Source organism: Lithobates pipiens, unplaced genomic scaffold (assembly GCF_037356315.1).
Source record: "Lithobates pipiens isolate NorthernLeopardFrog02 unplaced genomic scaffold, aLitPip1_a1.2 Scaffold_19, whole genome shotgun sequence".
Taxonomy (NCBI): Eukaryota; Metazoa; Chordata; class Amphibia; order Anura; family Ranidae; genus Lithobates; species Lithobates pipiens.
In genome coordinates, this window is record NW_027507764.1 from 547,119,011 (window position 1) to 547,133,626 (window position 14,616).

General features: G+C 45.1%; 1 protein-coding gene across 3 annotated transcripts in view; it reads right to left on the reverse strand.

The window, feature by feature from the left end:
• SAMD12 (sterile alpha motif domain containing 12) overlaps window positions 1-10,353 on the reverse strand; it is a 927,470-nt gene extending 917,117 nt beyond the window's left edge. For 2 of the 3 annotated variants that reach the window (XM_077493250.1, XM_077493249.1), the window contains exon 1: window positions 10,060-10,206. In XM_077493250.1, the coding sequence (XP_077349376.1) occupies window positions 10,060-10,072 (13 nt within the window). In that variant the 5' untranslated portion in view covers window positions 10,073-10,206. Of the gene's footprint in view, window positions 1-10,059 lie in introns of all 3 variants that reach the window. The other variant, XM_077493251.1, reaches the window with a different exon arrangement.
• Window positions 10,354-14,616: the final 4,263 nt, after the last annotated feature.

A 14,616-nucleotide genomic window follows, 5' to 3' on the forward strand; every position in this document is an offset into this window, starting at 1 on the left:
AGTGTCCCTCATATATCCTTTCCAGCAAAAAAGACTGCCTCCATAGAGTTCTATCTCCCCTGCCATAAAATGTTGCCCTCATACTGCGCAGTCCCCATGCTTCCCCCATATGGTTCTTCCTACAGATGGTGCTACTCCCATAGAGTACCCCTTACACAATTCTGCCCCATAGGGCCCCTTCATAAAAAACCTTCCTCCATATGCATCTTCCCCTCATAGAATGCACCCTCATACAGTCCTTCCTCCATATGATGCTGCCCCATAAAGTGTCCCCCATATTGTCTTTTCCCCATAAAATACATAGCGTTCCAAACTACCCAACCATAAAATACTGCCTTCACACTGCTTGGTCCCCATGCTTAGCCCTTTGTTTCCATAGTCTTCATAAAGTCTTCATTTAGCCTCCACATCAGTCATTCAATGTAACCAACCAGTAATCATACCACTTGCCATAGATGCTACTTTACGAAGCCATGTGACCACAGCAGCCAATATTAGTCTGACATTCTATGGACAAGACAGGGATCTCTTGACCACAGTTCCAGGCTCTATGCCTACAGGGTAGTGGGGGTTGTGATTACAATTTTTAATCACATTTTGTTTATTTATTATTTAACTTTATTGCTATCACAAGGAGTTAACAAACCCTTTTGTGATAGCATTGAACAGGTGACAAATACTCTTTATGGAGAAATTGGGGGTCTCCCCTGACCTCCAAAGCATGTAGTGATCTGCTCGGTTACATGCCACACTAGTTGTATCAGTCAGGCAAAAAACGCTCTAAAACTGAAGTGTTGAAATCACTGTTGCTTCTGGTTTCATTCCAAGCAGAGGAGATCGAAGAACGCGTGTTCTTCCGTCTCCTCTCACCAGCCATTTTGAAACCCTCTTAGGCTCCATGCACACTGAAGCTCAAAAAAGCTATTTCTGGATGCCAGATTGCTGGCAGAAAACGCTGGTTGAAAAACCTGCTTTTAACAGCGTTTTATACTAGCGTTAATGAGCGTTAATGAGCGTTTTACAGCGTTAGCGTTAATGGGCGTTTTTATAAAAATACACAGAGGACACTCCAAAAATCCCACAATGCATTGAAAAATAGAATGCCGAACACTAATGAACGAGCGTTAATGAGCGTTAATGAGCGTTAATGAGCGTTTGTCATTTTTTGCCGCTGAAAAACGGCACTTTGAACGCGAATTTCTGGCGTTCAGAAAAAAGCCCATAAACTCCACTGCTCATTAAAGCTGAAAAACGTCCATGTGTGCATGGACACATAGGCTAACATAGAGTGGAGTTTATGGGCTTTTACAAAAAACGCCCAAACTCCAATAAACTGCAGTTTATCAGCTTCAGTGTGCATGGAGCCTTAAAGGTGTACCCAGTTAAGGTGGCATTAAACCCAAAACATTTATTAATGTGTTTTAAAAATAGTACTGCATTTTATACATGTTCCTTTAATCATTTGCACATTTATTTTATTTATAAGAATAAAAACCTGGTTGATTCAGCTGTTCACTGGCACTTCCTTCTTTTCTGTGTCCACGCTGCAGCACTGGATCTAATAGATCGCCTGTTGCCACCTCTCCTGCGCATTCTATGCTTTTAATAAACAGACAAGTCGTTCACTGCATCCTTTGTCCGTGTGGGCACCTCACGTGACCATTGAGTCTTCTTTGATGAATGACAAGCCCCTCCCTCTCTCCACCTCCATGGTGACATCATAGTGACTAACAAATGTCAATCAGCTAAAACTCTGCCTCCACCATTTTACTTAACATAATTATAAGATTTTTTTGATAATGATTCTCAAAAAGGGTTAAAACACTTTATAAATATTTATTACGTCTTTTTCTTTTACATTGCAAGAGTATTATTTTATTTTTTTTTCGATGTCATGTAACTACTATAGTATTAGTCAGCGCTGTGTGGGCATAAGAAAGCTAGTCCAGACTTCTTTATATGGCCTATCTAGCATAAATCATTGGATTTATATGCTCCTCCTACCGATCTTTCCTTGAGGCCGGAAATAAGCGGGGAAAGATCACGTGACCACAGCAGAAAAGAAAAGAAAAGATCACAAATGAGGTACAATAATTTAGCAGCTTTATTTTTACAAATCAGAAGAACTATGTGTACACATATTAAAAATGCTTAAAGAGGAAGTAAACCCCGATGGGTTTTACTTCCTCTTTTGCTCCCCGCAAGGCCTGCAAATTAAAAGCATAATGGGCTAGTTTGCATCGCATACTAGCCCATTATATGACACTTACCTGCAAACGAAGCCTGCGATGTCCCCTGTGCAGGCCGCATCCATGTTCGCCCCTCTTCCTCCTAAAGCCCCAAACTCGGGCTCTGTGACTGGCGGAAGCCGCGTGACGTCATGCCCATGCATGCGCGCGGGAGCCGTCAGTCACGGCACACGCTGAGGGAAGAAAGGGCACAGTGGTCCGTTTCTTCACAGCGCATGAGCCGATGATGACACTGGCACACTACAAGTGAAATATCTCCTAAACGGCGCATGTTTAGGAGATATTTCCACTATCTATAGGTAAGCCTTAATATAGGCTTACCTATAGATCAAAGTAAGACAAAAGGGTTTACAACCACTTTAAAGGGTTGGTTGACCTTTACCAAAAACTGCCTTGGCAGCAAAGGGACATCTGTAGATAAAAACAAACTGTGCAGCTCTGACAAAAGTTGAATAATTCCCTTGTTATGGGTTTAGGCCATTTATGTACCTCCTGAAGCCTGACTAGAATACTCTCAGCACGCTGCCAGAATGTTGCTAAGTGAGGCCTAGTCATCACTGCTCACCTTCACCATCACAGGAGTGAGCTCTCAAATGCTGAACTCAGAGCTACTGCATCAGGAGATAGAAAGTAAAGGGCAAAGAGAGCTGTGCTAACCCTATTACATTCAATAATAATAGTCCATAAATATAAGTGAAATAATAGTCCATATAGATCATTGAATCCTATAACTAAAAAAATCATATAAATGAATGTTCCTCTTAAGTGTTCATTGTGACAATGAATGACTGTTGTCACACCATAACAAAAATGTGCACCTCTACCACATAGAAGACACACTTACCAGATCGCAAGCTTAAAAAGCGTGCGGCTATTGCCCAGCAAAGGCCTTTATCCTGAGGGGAACTCTGATATCAGCCCATGGACAGATCTCATTACATGCAGAAATGCAGTAAAAAATGGTATTGCAGAATTAAAAGCAAAGGATAAAAAGCCGGCCGGCTAGCATAGACCAGCCGTCCTTCCGGGATCGTACGCGGTGACATTAGCACGTCGCTCCTTCCAGCGCGTTTCGCTGCACGGGTGACGTGCTGACTCTGTGCTTAAAGCGGGACTGTACTGGGTAAAAAAATATTAAAAGCCAGCAGCTGTAGTATACTACAGCTGCTGACTTTTAATAAATGGACACTCACCTGTCCCGGGGTCCAGCGATGCCGGCAACCGAGGCCGATCGATCGGCTCTCGGCTGCTGCCGCCACCATTCTAGGTGAGGGAATCAGGAAGTGAAGCGAATCGACTTCACTTCCCGGTTCCCTACTGCGCATGCGCGAGTCGCGTAGCGCAATAGGAATTGTCCGCGCTGTCACTGGGACCCGTGTGTGTCCCAGCAGACAGTGCTGCAGGACAGGAAGAGGCATAGACTCCCACGGGAGTCTATGCCCGGAAGTGGGTGTAAATACCTGTATCTCCACCCCCCTCCCCCCTGAAAGGTGCCAATTGTGACACCGGAGGGGGGGAGGGTTCAGATCAGCGGAAGTTCCACTTTAGGGTGGAACCCCCACTTTAAATAACAAAGAATCACACCTCGATCTGAGTCTTGGGCAGCTGGCCTAAAAGCCACCATCTTGGAAAGAGGAACCCATCCAGTTCAGAAAGAGAGGTATGTTACTTACTCGTGTTCTGCACCAGCTCATTAAAGCCAAATCAGAATATTAAATAATAGACAGGGAAAGGACTAAATCTGGGATCATTGTACCAAATCTTGTATACTTACCTCTCAAGGATTAATCATTCTCTAAAAACAAAATGATTCTTTAAAAAAAATGTGGAATGTATGTGATATTACTAGATCTAGTCTTGCAGGATCTAGCCAAAGTGATCACCACAGGCCACGAGGAGACAAAAAGTGCATGTGAGGGGTTTGAATCAGAGAAAAAAAACTCACTCCTGTGATGGAGGAGGTGAGTAGTAACATCCAGGCTTCACTTAGCAACGTCCTAGTAACGACCTGGGAGTATTTCAGTCTGGCTTTGGGAGGTATGTAAATGGCCTAAACCTATAGCAAGGACATTATTCAACTTTAGCTGCACAGTTTGATTTTATGTACAAATGTCCCTTAGCTGCACAGGCAGTTTTGGTAGAGGCCAACCAACCCTTTAAAGTGGCGTTCCACCCTAAAAAAAAAAAAAAAAATAATAAGTCATTTATGTGCATAAAAAAAAAAAATGTGGAGACATTTTTTTTTACTCACCTCTAAATGACTGTTGCTAGGGGTCCCTCGTAGGGGTATCAGCTCTGCCACTTCCCTCTTGTCAATTATCTGGGATGCGTAACAGGTCCCAGATGATTGCGCAGCCAATCACGTCGTGCGGCGCCGCTTGCGCATTGGGTGCCCAGCTGTGAAGCCACAGCCAGGCGCCCACAGTTACAATGCCGGCACCAACGAGTGGAGGGGGGAGACAAGCAGGGCTTCGTTCCCCCGCATCACTGGATCCTGGGACAGGTAAGTGTCCGCAGCTGCAGTATTTGTAGCTGCTGACTTTTAATTTTTAATTTTTTTTCTCAAGCGGAACTCCGCTTTAAGCATTCTAAATATGTGTACACAGCTCTTCTGCTTCTTATTTGTGTATATCACCCCTTACCTTACCTTTTTTTGGAAAAGGTGAACTAACCCTTTAATGCTTGTGAGTTCAATATCACTTCTTCAGAACCGCCCTCCCGCATTGTACTGCGGACGGGCGGCTCCTACAGGCACATCAATTTACATGTACATTGCTGGCCTCTTCCAGGTAGAGGGAGCATCCAACGACTCCCGCCGATTAGACACAGTAGGATTTTGTCAGCAGGTCCTGGCCAATGATTCATGGACAGGACCTGCTGATCAGCTGTGTCCAATCACAGCCCAGAGCTCTGAGTTGATATATAACACAGGGCTCTGAACAGAGGGATTGATCTTTGTTTCTTCTCCCTGCAAAGCAGGGAGAAGGAACACAGAGATTTTTAGTAAAAAGCAACACATACATTTGTGGCAGCACAGTGGTGTAGTGGTTAGCACTTTCACCTACCAGTAAGAAGGGTAGCTGGTTCGAATCCCAACCACGACACTACCTGCCTGGAGTTTGCATGTTCTCCCTGTGCCTGCGTGGGTTTCCTCCAGGTACTCTGGTTTCCTCCCACAATCCAAAGACATGCAGGTAGGTTAATTGGCTTCTGTCCAAAAAATTGGCCCTAGTATATGAATGGGGACCTTGGATTGTGGGCTCCTTAAGGATAGGGACTGATGTGAGTGTGCACTGTACAGGGACAATTGTAGCCACTCACTCAGGTTGAACTGGATGGACTGGTGTCTTTATTCAACCTTACTAACTATGTAACTATGAAACATAATACACACATTAACACTTGTTAAGCACATACTGAACCCCCTGATTACTCAGGATGTTAACCCCTTCCCAGTCAGTGTCATTAGTACAGTGACAGTGTATAGTATTATTACTGATTACCATAATAGTTTCGCTGATGATGTCAGTGCAGTGTTGTCAACCTACCAGATTGAAATTTACTGACCCGACACCCAAAATCAAAAATCATTTCAGTATTTAGACAAACAAAACAAGTACAATTTTGCAATTAGCAATGTGATTTAAGGTAGCTATTAAGGCAAAAAAATATATATCTTATTTTATTTTTGATATAGTAAGTAGCTCAGGAACAGGACACAGGAGGGCAAGAAATTACAATGGGTGGCACACACACATGAAATGGACTCTCATTGTGACACTGACAGTGGTGTGCAAGAGCACAGATTATTGACACGACACGTCCCCTCCTGTGGCACAGTGACAGTCTCTCTCAATGCCAGGTGGTCCCTTCAGTCCACTCCAGTCCAAACAACACTGGCAGTCCCGCTCCCGGCTTGCCTTCCTCCCATCCCGCAGACCCGCACACGAGGCTCTGATCGATCAGCTCGGCTCCCTTGCACTATGACATCACGCGACACTCTCAGGCTACACTTATGCCAGACCCTGCCCCTGCCTTCGCTGCCTAAACACACTGTAGCAGGCACTAATTTTTATTGGCAAACTTTTCCTGTCACTGGCATTTACTGGCAGGAAAAAAAGTGCCTTTTTTTTTACTGGCTGCCAGTAAAAATAGTGACGGTTGGCAACAGTGTGTCTGTGCCAGTCAGTTAGTCTACCTCCTACCCAATATCAGTTAGTGTCAGATTTCCCACCACACTATCTCACTATAAGTTGCTGATCACCGCCACTACTATATAAAAAAAAAAATCCAATATATATACACCATAGTTTGTGGACGCTATAACTTTTAGGGCTCATGCACACAGGACATTTTAAAAATGGCAGCACTATAGCAGCGCTAAAAACATGTGTTTTGCCTCGTTAATGTTTTTGGAAGTTTTTTCATAAATATCACTCCCTATAATGTAAAAACGCCTAAAAACCATCAAACACGACTCAACGCATTAAATGTGGCTTGCCGCTTTAAAACTTAAAAAAAAAATAGCACCAAAAGAAATCTCTATTTGTGTGAACAAATGATATAAATTGAATTTGAGTACAGCGTTGCAAGACCGAGCAATTACCAGTTAACTACTTCAATACCGGGCACTTACACCCCCTTCCTGACCAAGCCAAATTCCAGCTTTCAGCGCTCTCACTGTTTAAATGACAATTGCGCGGTCTTGCTACACTGTACCCAAACAGAATTTTTATTATTTTGTTCCCACAAATAGAGCTTTCTTTTGGTGGTATTTAATCACCTCTGCGGTTTTCATTTTTGCTAAACAAATAAAAAAAAAAGACCTAAAATTTTGAAAAAAAAAAGTTTCTTTTGTTTCTATCATAAAATGTTGTAAGTAAGTTTTCTCCTTGACTGATGGGCACTGATAAGGCGGCACTGATGAGGTGGCACTAATGGACACTGACAGGCACTGATAGACGGAACTGATGGGTGGAACTGATATGCAGCACTGATGGGCATTGATAGGCAGCGCTGATGGGCACTCATGGGTGGCACTGATAGGCGACACTGCAAGGCTGCACTGATGGGTACTTATGGGTGGCACTAATAGGTGGCACTGCTGGGCACTGATACGTGGCACTGATAGATGGCATTGATAGGCATCACTGCTGGCACTGGCAGGCATTGGAGATGGGCACTGATTGGCAGCTGCCTGGGCACTGATTAGCATTTGCCTGGTGGTCTAGGGTGGCATACCATGTGGTCCAGTGTGGTGGCAATCCCTGATGGTCCTGGCGGTCCTGGGCAGGCATAAACAATCAGCACAGACCCCTCCTGTCAGGAGAGCAGCCGATTGGCTCTCCTCTACTCACGTCTGTCAGATATAGATGCGAGTAGAGAAGCCTTAAGACTCTTCCTGTATACATTGTGATCAGCCATGATTGGACACGGCTGATCACATGGTAAAGAGCCTCCGCCAGAGGCTCTTTACCGAGATCGATGTAGCGGTGTGTCAGACTGACAAACCACCGATCGCCGCGATGTACGCCCCAAATGGCGTGCAAGAGCGGTCGTTACGGAGGGCCGTCATATGACGTCCACCCAGAACGAGAGCCACACCACCCCGCTGTCATTTGACGGTGGGCGGGTGGCAAGTGGTGAAAGTAGCGCAGTGTTGAATAACAAAAAATGGCCTGGCCATGAAGGGGGTAAATCCTTCCGGAGCTAAAGTGGTTAAGAACCCTCTCACACGGGTAGCCCAGTCAAGTTTGCCAGTCATTTTTTTTAGGCAGACCTGATTAGAAGTTCCATGTCAGTCCATGAGCAGCCAGATGTAAGCAGATGTGTCCATTTAAAACTGATTACATTTTTGGACTTAAACATGTCAGATCCGAGGTAATCAGATATAAACGGACACAAGTCATATATCTAATACAAGCTCTTGTTTTTTTCTTCTTTTTAAATGTATAGACACAAATGTCACAAAAGTGACATGCAATTTATTCTGTACCAGTTCAGTGGGAGATCTGTTTCTGGATTCCCCCCCCCCTGCCGACCGCATACGGGGACAGGGGCCAATGTATAAAAAGTGTGCTAACAAGAAAATTACTTGTTGCCCATGGCAATCAATCTGCTGCCAACACTCATTTCTAGAGTCCACTGTTTGCAAACGGAATAAGGACTTGGTTGGTTGCTATGAGCAACGAGAAGCTTTCTTCTGGTCCATTTTTGTACATTCGCCTTGTACAGGCCATGTCTATAACTTAAAAAAATAAATAAATCACAAATTGCTCTAAAGAAGGGGTCTCTAAATTATGGCCCACTACAAGATATAATTTGCCCCACAGCTGAGGTGAGTTGTGAATCCTTAATTGGTTAAAGACTTAGGATTAAGGTCAGCAGAGGACTATGGTCTCCGCTGCAACCTCCCAGAAGTAAGGGAGGACCCCGATTGGGACCCTGGCGCAAGGAGGAACTCCGATCGGGACCCTGATGCAAGCGTGGGGGTTCTGATCGGGACCTTGATGCAAGGGGAGGGGCCCTGATCGGGGACCTTGATGTAAAGAGGAACCCCAATGGGGACCCTGATAAAAGGGGTAGAGTTGCTACCTCATCTCTTTAGGCTTGATTCACACCTATGCAGTTTTAGTGCTTTTTGGATTTTGCAGATTTGCACTACAGTCCATTTAACATGGTTTCCTATGGAACACTTTTTGTAGTGCAAATCTGCAAAATGCACTAAAACTGCATAGGTGTGAATCCAGCCTTAAACCCAAACACATCTTAATTACACAGGTTCTGAGGCTAGTTTAATGCAGATAAGGCACCAAGTGAGTTTAATTACCACCTTAATCAGCCAGTAATTATGTGTTTGGGTTTAAAGGGATAAGGTGGCAACCCTAGATTGGGGCCTTGATGTAAGGGAGGGGGAGGGGGAGGACTGACTGAATGTAAAGGGAGACTCTGATGGGGAATTTTGCTTTAAGGAAGGATTCTGAAGGGGACCCTGATTTAAGGGGAGACTCTGATAGGGACTTTTGATGTAAGGGGGACTCTGATGGGGACCCTGTTGAAGGGGGGACTTTAATGGGGACTCTGATGTAACAGGAGACTCTGATGGGGACCCTGTTGAAGGGGGGACTTTAAAGGGGACCCTGATGTAAACGGGAGACTCTAGTGGGGACTTTTGATGTAAGTGAGGTCTCTGATGAAGGGGGGACTCTAATGGGGGCCCTGATATAAGGGGAGGCTGATGTAAAGAGGAACCCTAATGGGGACCATGATATAAGGGGGACTCTGATGGGGACACAGATGTAAGGACGGACTCTGATTCCAGACGCTGATGTAAGTGGGGACTCCAATGTGGCCCTTATACTGAAAAAGTTTGGAGTCCCTCGCTCTAAAGAGTTTACGTAATAAAATGAAGCGACTTTTACGCAATGCAATAAGGGGTCTGCGGTATTAGTTTGGCTTAGGTTGGATCTGTTAGGTGATAGGAGATAAATCTGATGACTCAAAGCAAAGAAATGCAGCTTACATTGATTACCTATAATAAAGTATTGATTAACCAGCACTGATTTTTATGCCAATTCATACTAACTGCACCCAGAGCATATTGCCTAGGCAAAGCCAAAGTTCCCTGGCAACCTCTGACCATGCCAGCAGCATCTGCAGCCCCTCTGACATCATACTGCAGCCTGGTGATTGGCTGATGACCAGAGACTGCACCCCTCTACACTGATCCATGACATCACACTGCAAACAATCACAACATTATTACCATCAGAAATAGAAACCTTCCAGGCTCTGCATAGCAATCACTTACCTTCCACAGCCATGATCTCAGCACTGTCCTGATGCACACATTATTTCTCAAGCCCAAGGACCATCTGTCTCTTCTTCTATACAGCTGCTTGTGTATTTCTGCTTCCACTGCTATGGGAAACCTGCAGAGAACGAGCCTGGGAACCAGCGCAGGGCTTCATGGGAAATGTAGTTCTTTTGGTTTAGAGAGCCTCCCGTTTTACTGCTGATGTTTGCTGATTAAGTCAGAGAGATTTTATTTTATTACATAATTTACAATCTGCAATCTACACGTGCTGGTTAAGGAGCATATTGTGTGCAAGGTGAGGATTTCTAGAGGGGGGAGAGGGTCAAGTAAGGACTACATTACCCAGAATGCCTCATGGCAGGAGCAGAATTTGACAGCCAGTGCAAGTATTTCCTCAGTAACTTCCTTCTCAGGTGCAGAGACATGCTGGATGTCACAGTGACAGTACACAGGGCTGCTGCTCTGCTGGAAAAACTGGATTTTTCTTCATAGTATCTAATTATTTCAAGAGGAAATATTGTACAACAGTCTTTGGTGTGGTCACCACAATGTAGGGATATTTTTGGGGAATACCTCCTGTCAGTAAAATACAAAACAGCTGCCAGCCCTACAAACGACAATTGTAAAGAGCATGAAATACATTAAAAGTGCTAAACCATAGAGAAATGTCTAATGGCTGGACATTATGTGCAAAATATGTTTAGATCTGTGCAAACATATATATACATCTAAAGTGCCACGTTGTCAATATTAAAAGTCCACACTGAGAAAAGTGTTTAAAAACATTAAATATAGTCCAAAACCAAGTGAAAAAAAGTTTTGTGGGAAAAATTGTAAGCGCTAATGAGCAGCGCCCTGTGATTCCTATTGTACTGTAACTGTAATGTCTGCCTTCATGTTGTAAAGCGCTGTGCAAACTGTTGGCACTATATAAAACCTGTATAATAGATAGATATATATATATATATCTATCTATCTATTATACATACCTAGGCGTCGCGGGGGTGGCTATCAAGGTTGGAGCCCCAAATCTGGAACCCATAGCCCTGAGTCTCTTGCCACAGGGTTGCGGTTGCAGCGGGCAGGTGGGCGGCATTAGAGGTGGATGAGAGGAGAGCGACGAGCAAGCGGACGATCAGAGTTGACATCATCTCTCTCTGCCCATTTCACATCACCACTCTTCTGCCCTTACAGCCAGGCCACTTCAAAGTGGGAGCGATGTACGGTGGGGAGCAGAGAGATGACATCATGTTTCACTGCCCACCACACCTCAGTGCTCTTCCACCCTCACAGCGCGGGCCTCTTCAATGTCGGAGGTGCGGCGGGGATCAGAGTGATGACATCATCTCTCAGTGCCTGCCCCACATCTCCGCTCTCATGCCCTCACTAAATGGACCAGTGCTGCCAGCCTGCCACCAATGCAGCGACAATCCACATTTAGTGGCACTGGCTGGCATGGCAAGTGACAATCCACATCAGCTGGCAAGTGAGAACCCACATCTATTGGCAGGTGACGGGGCAAGTGACAATCTTCTAATGGTGGCAAGTGACGTGGCAAGTGACAATCTGCAAAGGGTGGCAGCTGACGTGACAAGTGATGTGGCAAGTGACAATCTGCAAATGGTGGCAGCTGACGTGACAAGTGACATGGCAAGTGACAATCTGCAAATGGTGGCAGCTGACGTGGCAAGTGACAATCTGCAAACGGTGGCAGGTGACGTAACAATCTGCAAATGGTGGCAGGTGATGTGGCAAGTGACAATCCACATCTGGTGGCAGGTGATGGTGGCAAGTTAAAATGCTGCATCTGATGACAGGCGACAGTGGCAGTGACATGATGCATCTGATGGCAGGAGATGTGGCAGGGCTCCCACTGATTCTGCAGTATGGTGAGTTGAACCACTTCATTATATATTAGAATGTAACAATAGAAACAATGCGCTTCGCTCATCCTGACACCATATCAACCATGGTGCCGTAATAATTAAAACGCCAACACCAGCCTTTACCTGTGAAAAATTGCTTACCCCCGGGCCTACAAAAAGGTTGGTGACCACTGCTATGAGCTTTAGCCCCAGATCTTTTGCAGACCTAGCAACGCCCCTGTGTGTGTGTGTGTGTGTATGTATGTGTATATATATATATATATATATATATATATATATATATATATAATATTTTGTTGAAGTGTTGATCATGATGAATAGATATCAACCTCCAGATATAGACATAATAGTGTGTGAATAAAATGGTAAGAGAAACCACCACCGATAAAACTGAGTCTTCGGGTCCTTTCACACAGGGCGGATCAATTTTGATCCGACCTGTGGATATCCGCTTGCTCAGCGGGGATCGCCGGAGCGATCTCCGCTGAGCAGAAAGATGACAGGTCCATCTCTGCACACTGTGCAGGGATGGACTTGTCACAGCGCCGCTCTCCCCTATGGGAGATCGGGTGACAACAGACCGCAGTGTCCGTCATCATCCGATCCGATGACGGATGGAAAAATAGCTTTTTCCTCCATCACACTTTTTCGGATCGGAGGGGGTCGGATGTCAACGGACTTGTCACCGCTGACATTCGACGATCCATAGACCTCTATGGAGCGTCCGTTCAGGTCCGCCTGAAAAACTGACAGGCGGATCTGAACGGATCGTCCGTGTGAAAGGGGCCTTACAGAGCTTTGTGGTGACAACACACCAATAATTGGAAACGTCAGCGTTTGCTGATACTCAGACACTGGAAGTCAGTGATCCCACTTTCCTCCAGGGGACACAGATCAGAGCAGGGCTTCATAGATAGGGTCCGTAGCATGGATTCATAAATGTATGGCCATAAATTAAATAAAAATCCCACATAGTGTGAATCTGTTTGACAGGAAATTTATTAAAATGGTAAATAGAAACACTCACATTTGAGTAGAAAAATAAGCACTTGTATATAAGGATTAGTAACGCAATGGAGAAAGTAGGCTTGACCCGTTGCGTTTCATCTGATAAGACATCATCGGAAGTGACGCACGCCAACCTAGAAATGCCAAGCCTCGCTATCAAGAGCTTCAGAGAGTGGCCTCAAAAAATAGTATATAACTTCCAGATTCAACCTCTGAATTCCATAATGGTACACAAGGGTCAAATATAGACTTCAAGCCTCACAAAAAAATGACAATCAGCTTAGGTTAAAAAAAACAGATCACCACAATGTGACAGTTGGGTTCCGAGATCTGGGGAATGTTTATTAACCACTTTACCTCCAGAAGATTTACCCCCCTTCATGACCAGATCATTTTGTGCGATACGGCACTGCGTTGTCTTAACTGAAAATTGCACGGCCGTGTGACGTTGTACCCAAACAAACTTGACGTTGTTTTTCTCCCACAAATAGAGCTTTCTTTTGGTGGTATTTAATCACCTCTGCAGTTTTAATTTTTTGCGCTATAAACAAACAAAGAGCGTCAATTTAGAGAATTTTTTTTTTACTCTTTGCTATAAAAAAAATTAGGGCTGTGGAAATTAAAGATGAATTCCTCGATTAATCAATTACATTTTTTGATCGATCAAAATTCTTTTGATCGCTACTCATCTCTCTCCCAGCTTCCGAGTCTTCAGGGAGTTCTGTCGGAGATACGGTGACGTCACGGACATCAAAGTCATTGGACTCCTCCCCCTTCCCCAAGCGCCTCCGTCTGCTAATGAAGGGAAGGGGAGGAGTCTGGTGATGTCGACGTTCTGCTTGAATGTAACACGTTTAGGGGAGGAGCTATGCATGACTTCACCCGCTGCTGCCCTACAGAACTAACACAATTGTCGGCTTTACATGCTGTGTTTTTATCCTCTTTATGTGAATAGTTTGTGTTTGAACACAAAAATGTAATCTTATACTTAAGCGGTGAGCACTTAGATCTTTTCTTTCTACCCAAGACCTGGCGTCCTTACTGAGATCCAAGGAGACGGGAGAAGTTTATAGTCTGTGTTAACCCTTTTGATACCCGCTTGCATGGCCACCTGTTTGCACAGGGGTCCATGCCATAAGGTGTGTCAGGAAGATCGTGCCAGCAAAAGATAGTCTGGGCCTTCCGCCGCACGTTCGCGTGTGAGTGCCAGTGCGCGCGGGTACACTTGTTGGCGCCAGATGGGCTATTTAATTCGGTCTGTCACATTGAGATCTCGCTGTCTGATCTACAGCGTGCGAGTATCCTGACCCTGAGAACCTGCCTTCTGTGACCTTTGATCCGGCTTGTCTACCTACCATCCCTGCTATCTGTCTGCACCTGATTCCGGCCTGCCTGACTACCCTTCTGCTTAATCCTCTGGTACCTCTGCTGTCTGCCTGATTACCGACCCGGCTTGTCCGACCATCCTCCTGCTTGCTCCTTTGGTACCTCCGCTGACCGTCTGACCACCGACCCAGCCTGTCTGACTTCCCTGCTTCCAGCATCCTGGTTCCTGGTGCCTGTCTGCTGTCCTGCCTCCAGTTGTTGGCCCAGCTTCAGCCTGAGTTCCTGCTTCTGAGTCCTGGTTCCAGCTGCCTCCCTGCTGTTCTGTTCCAGC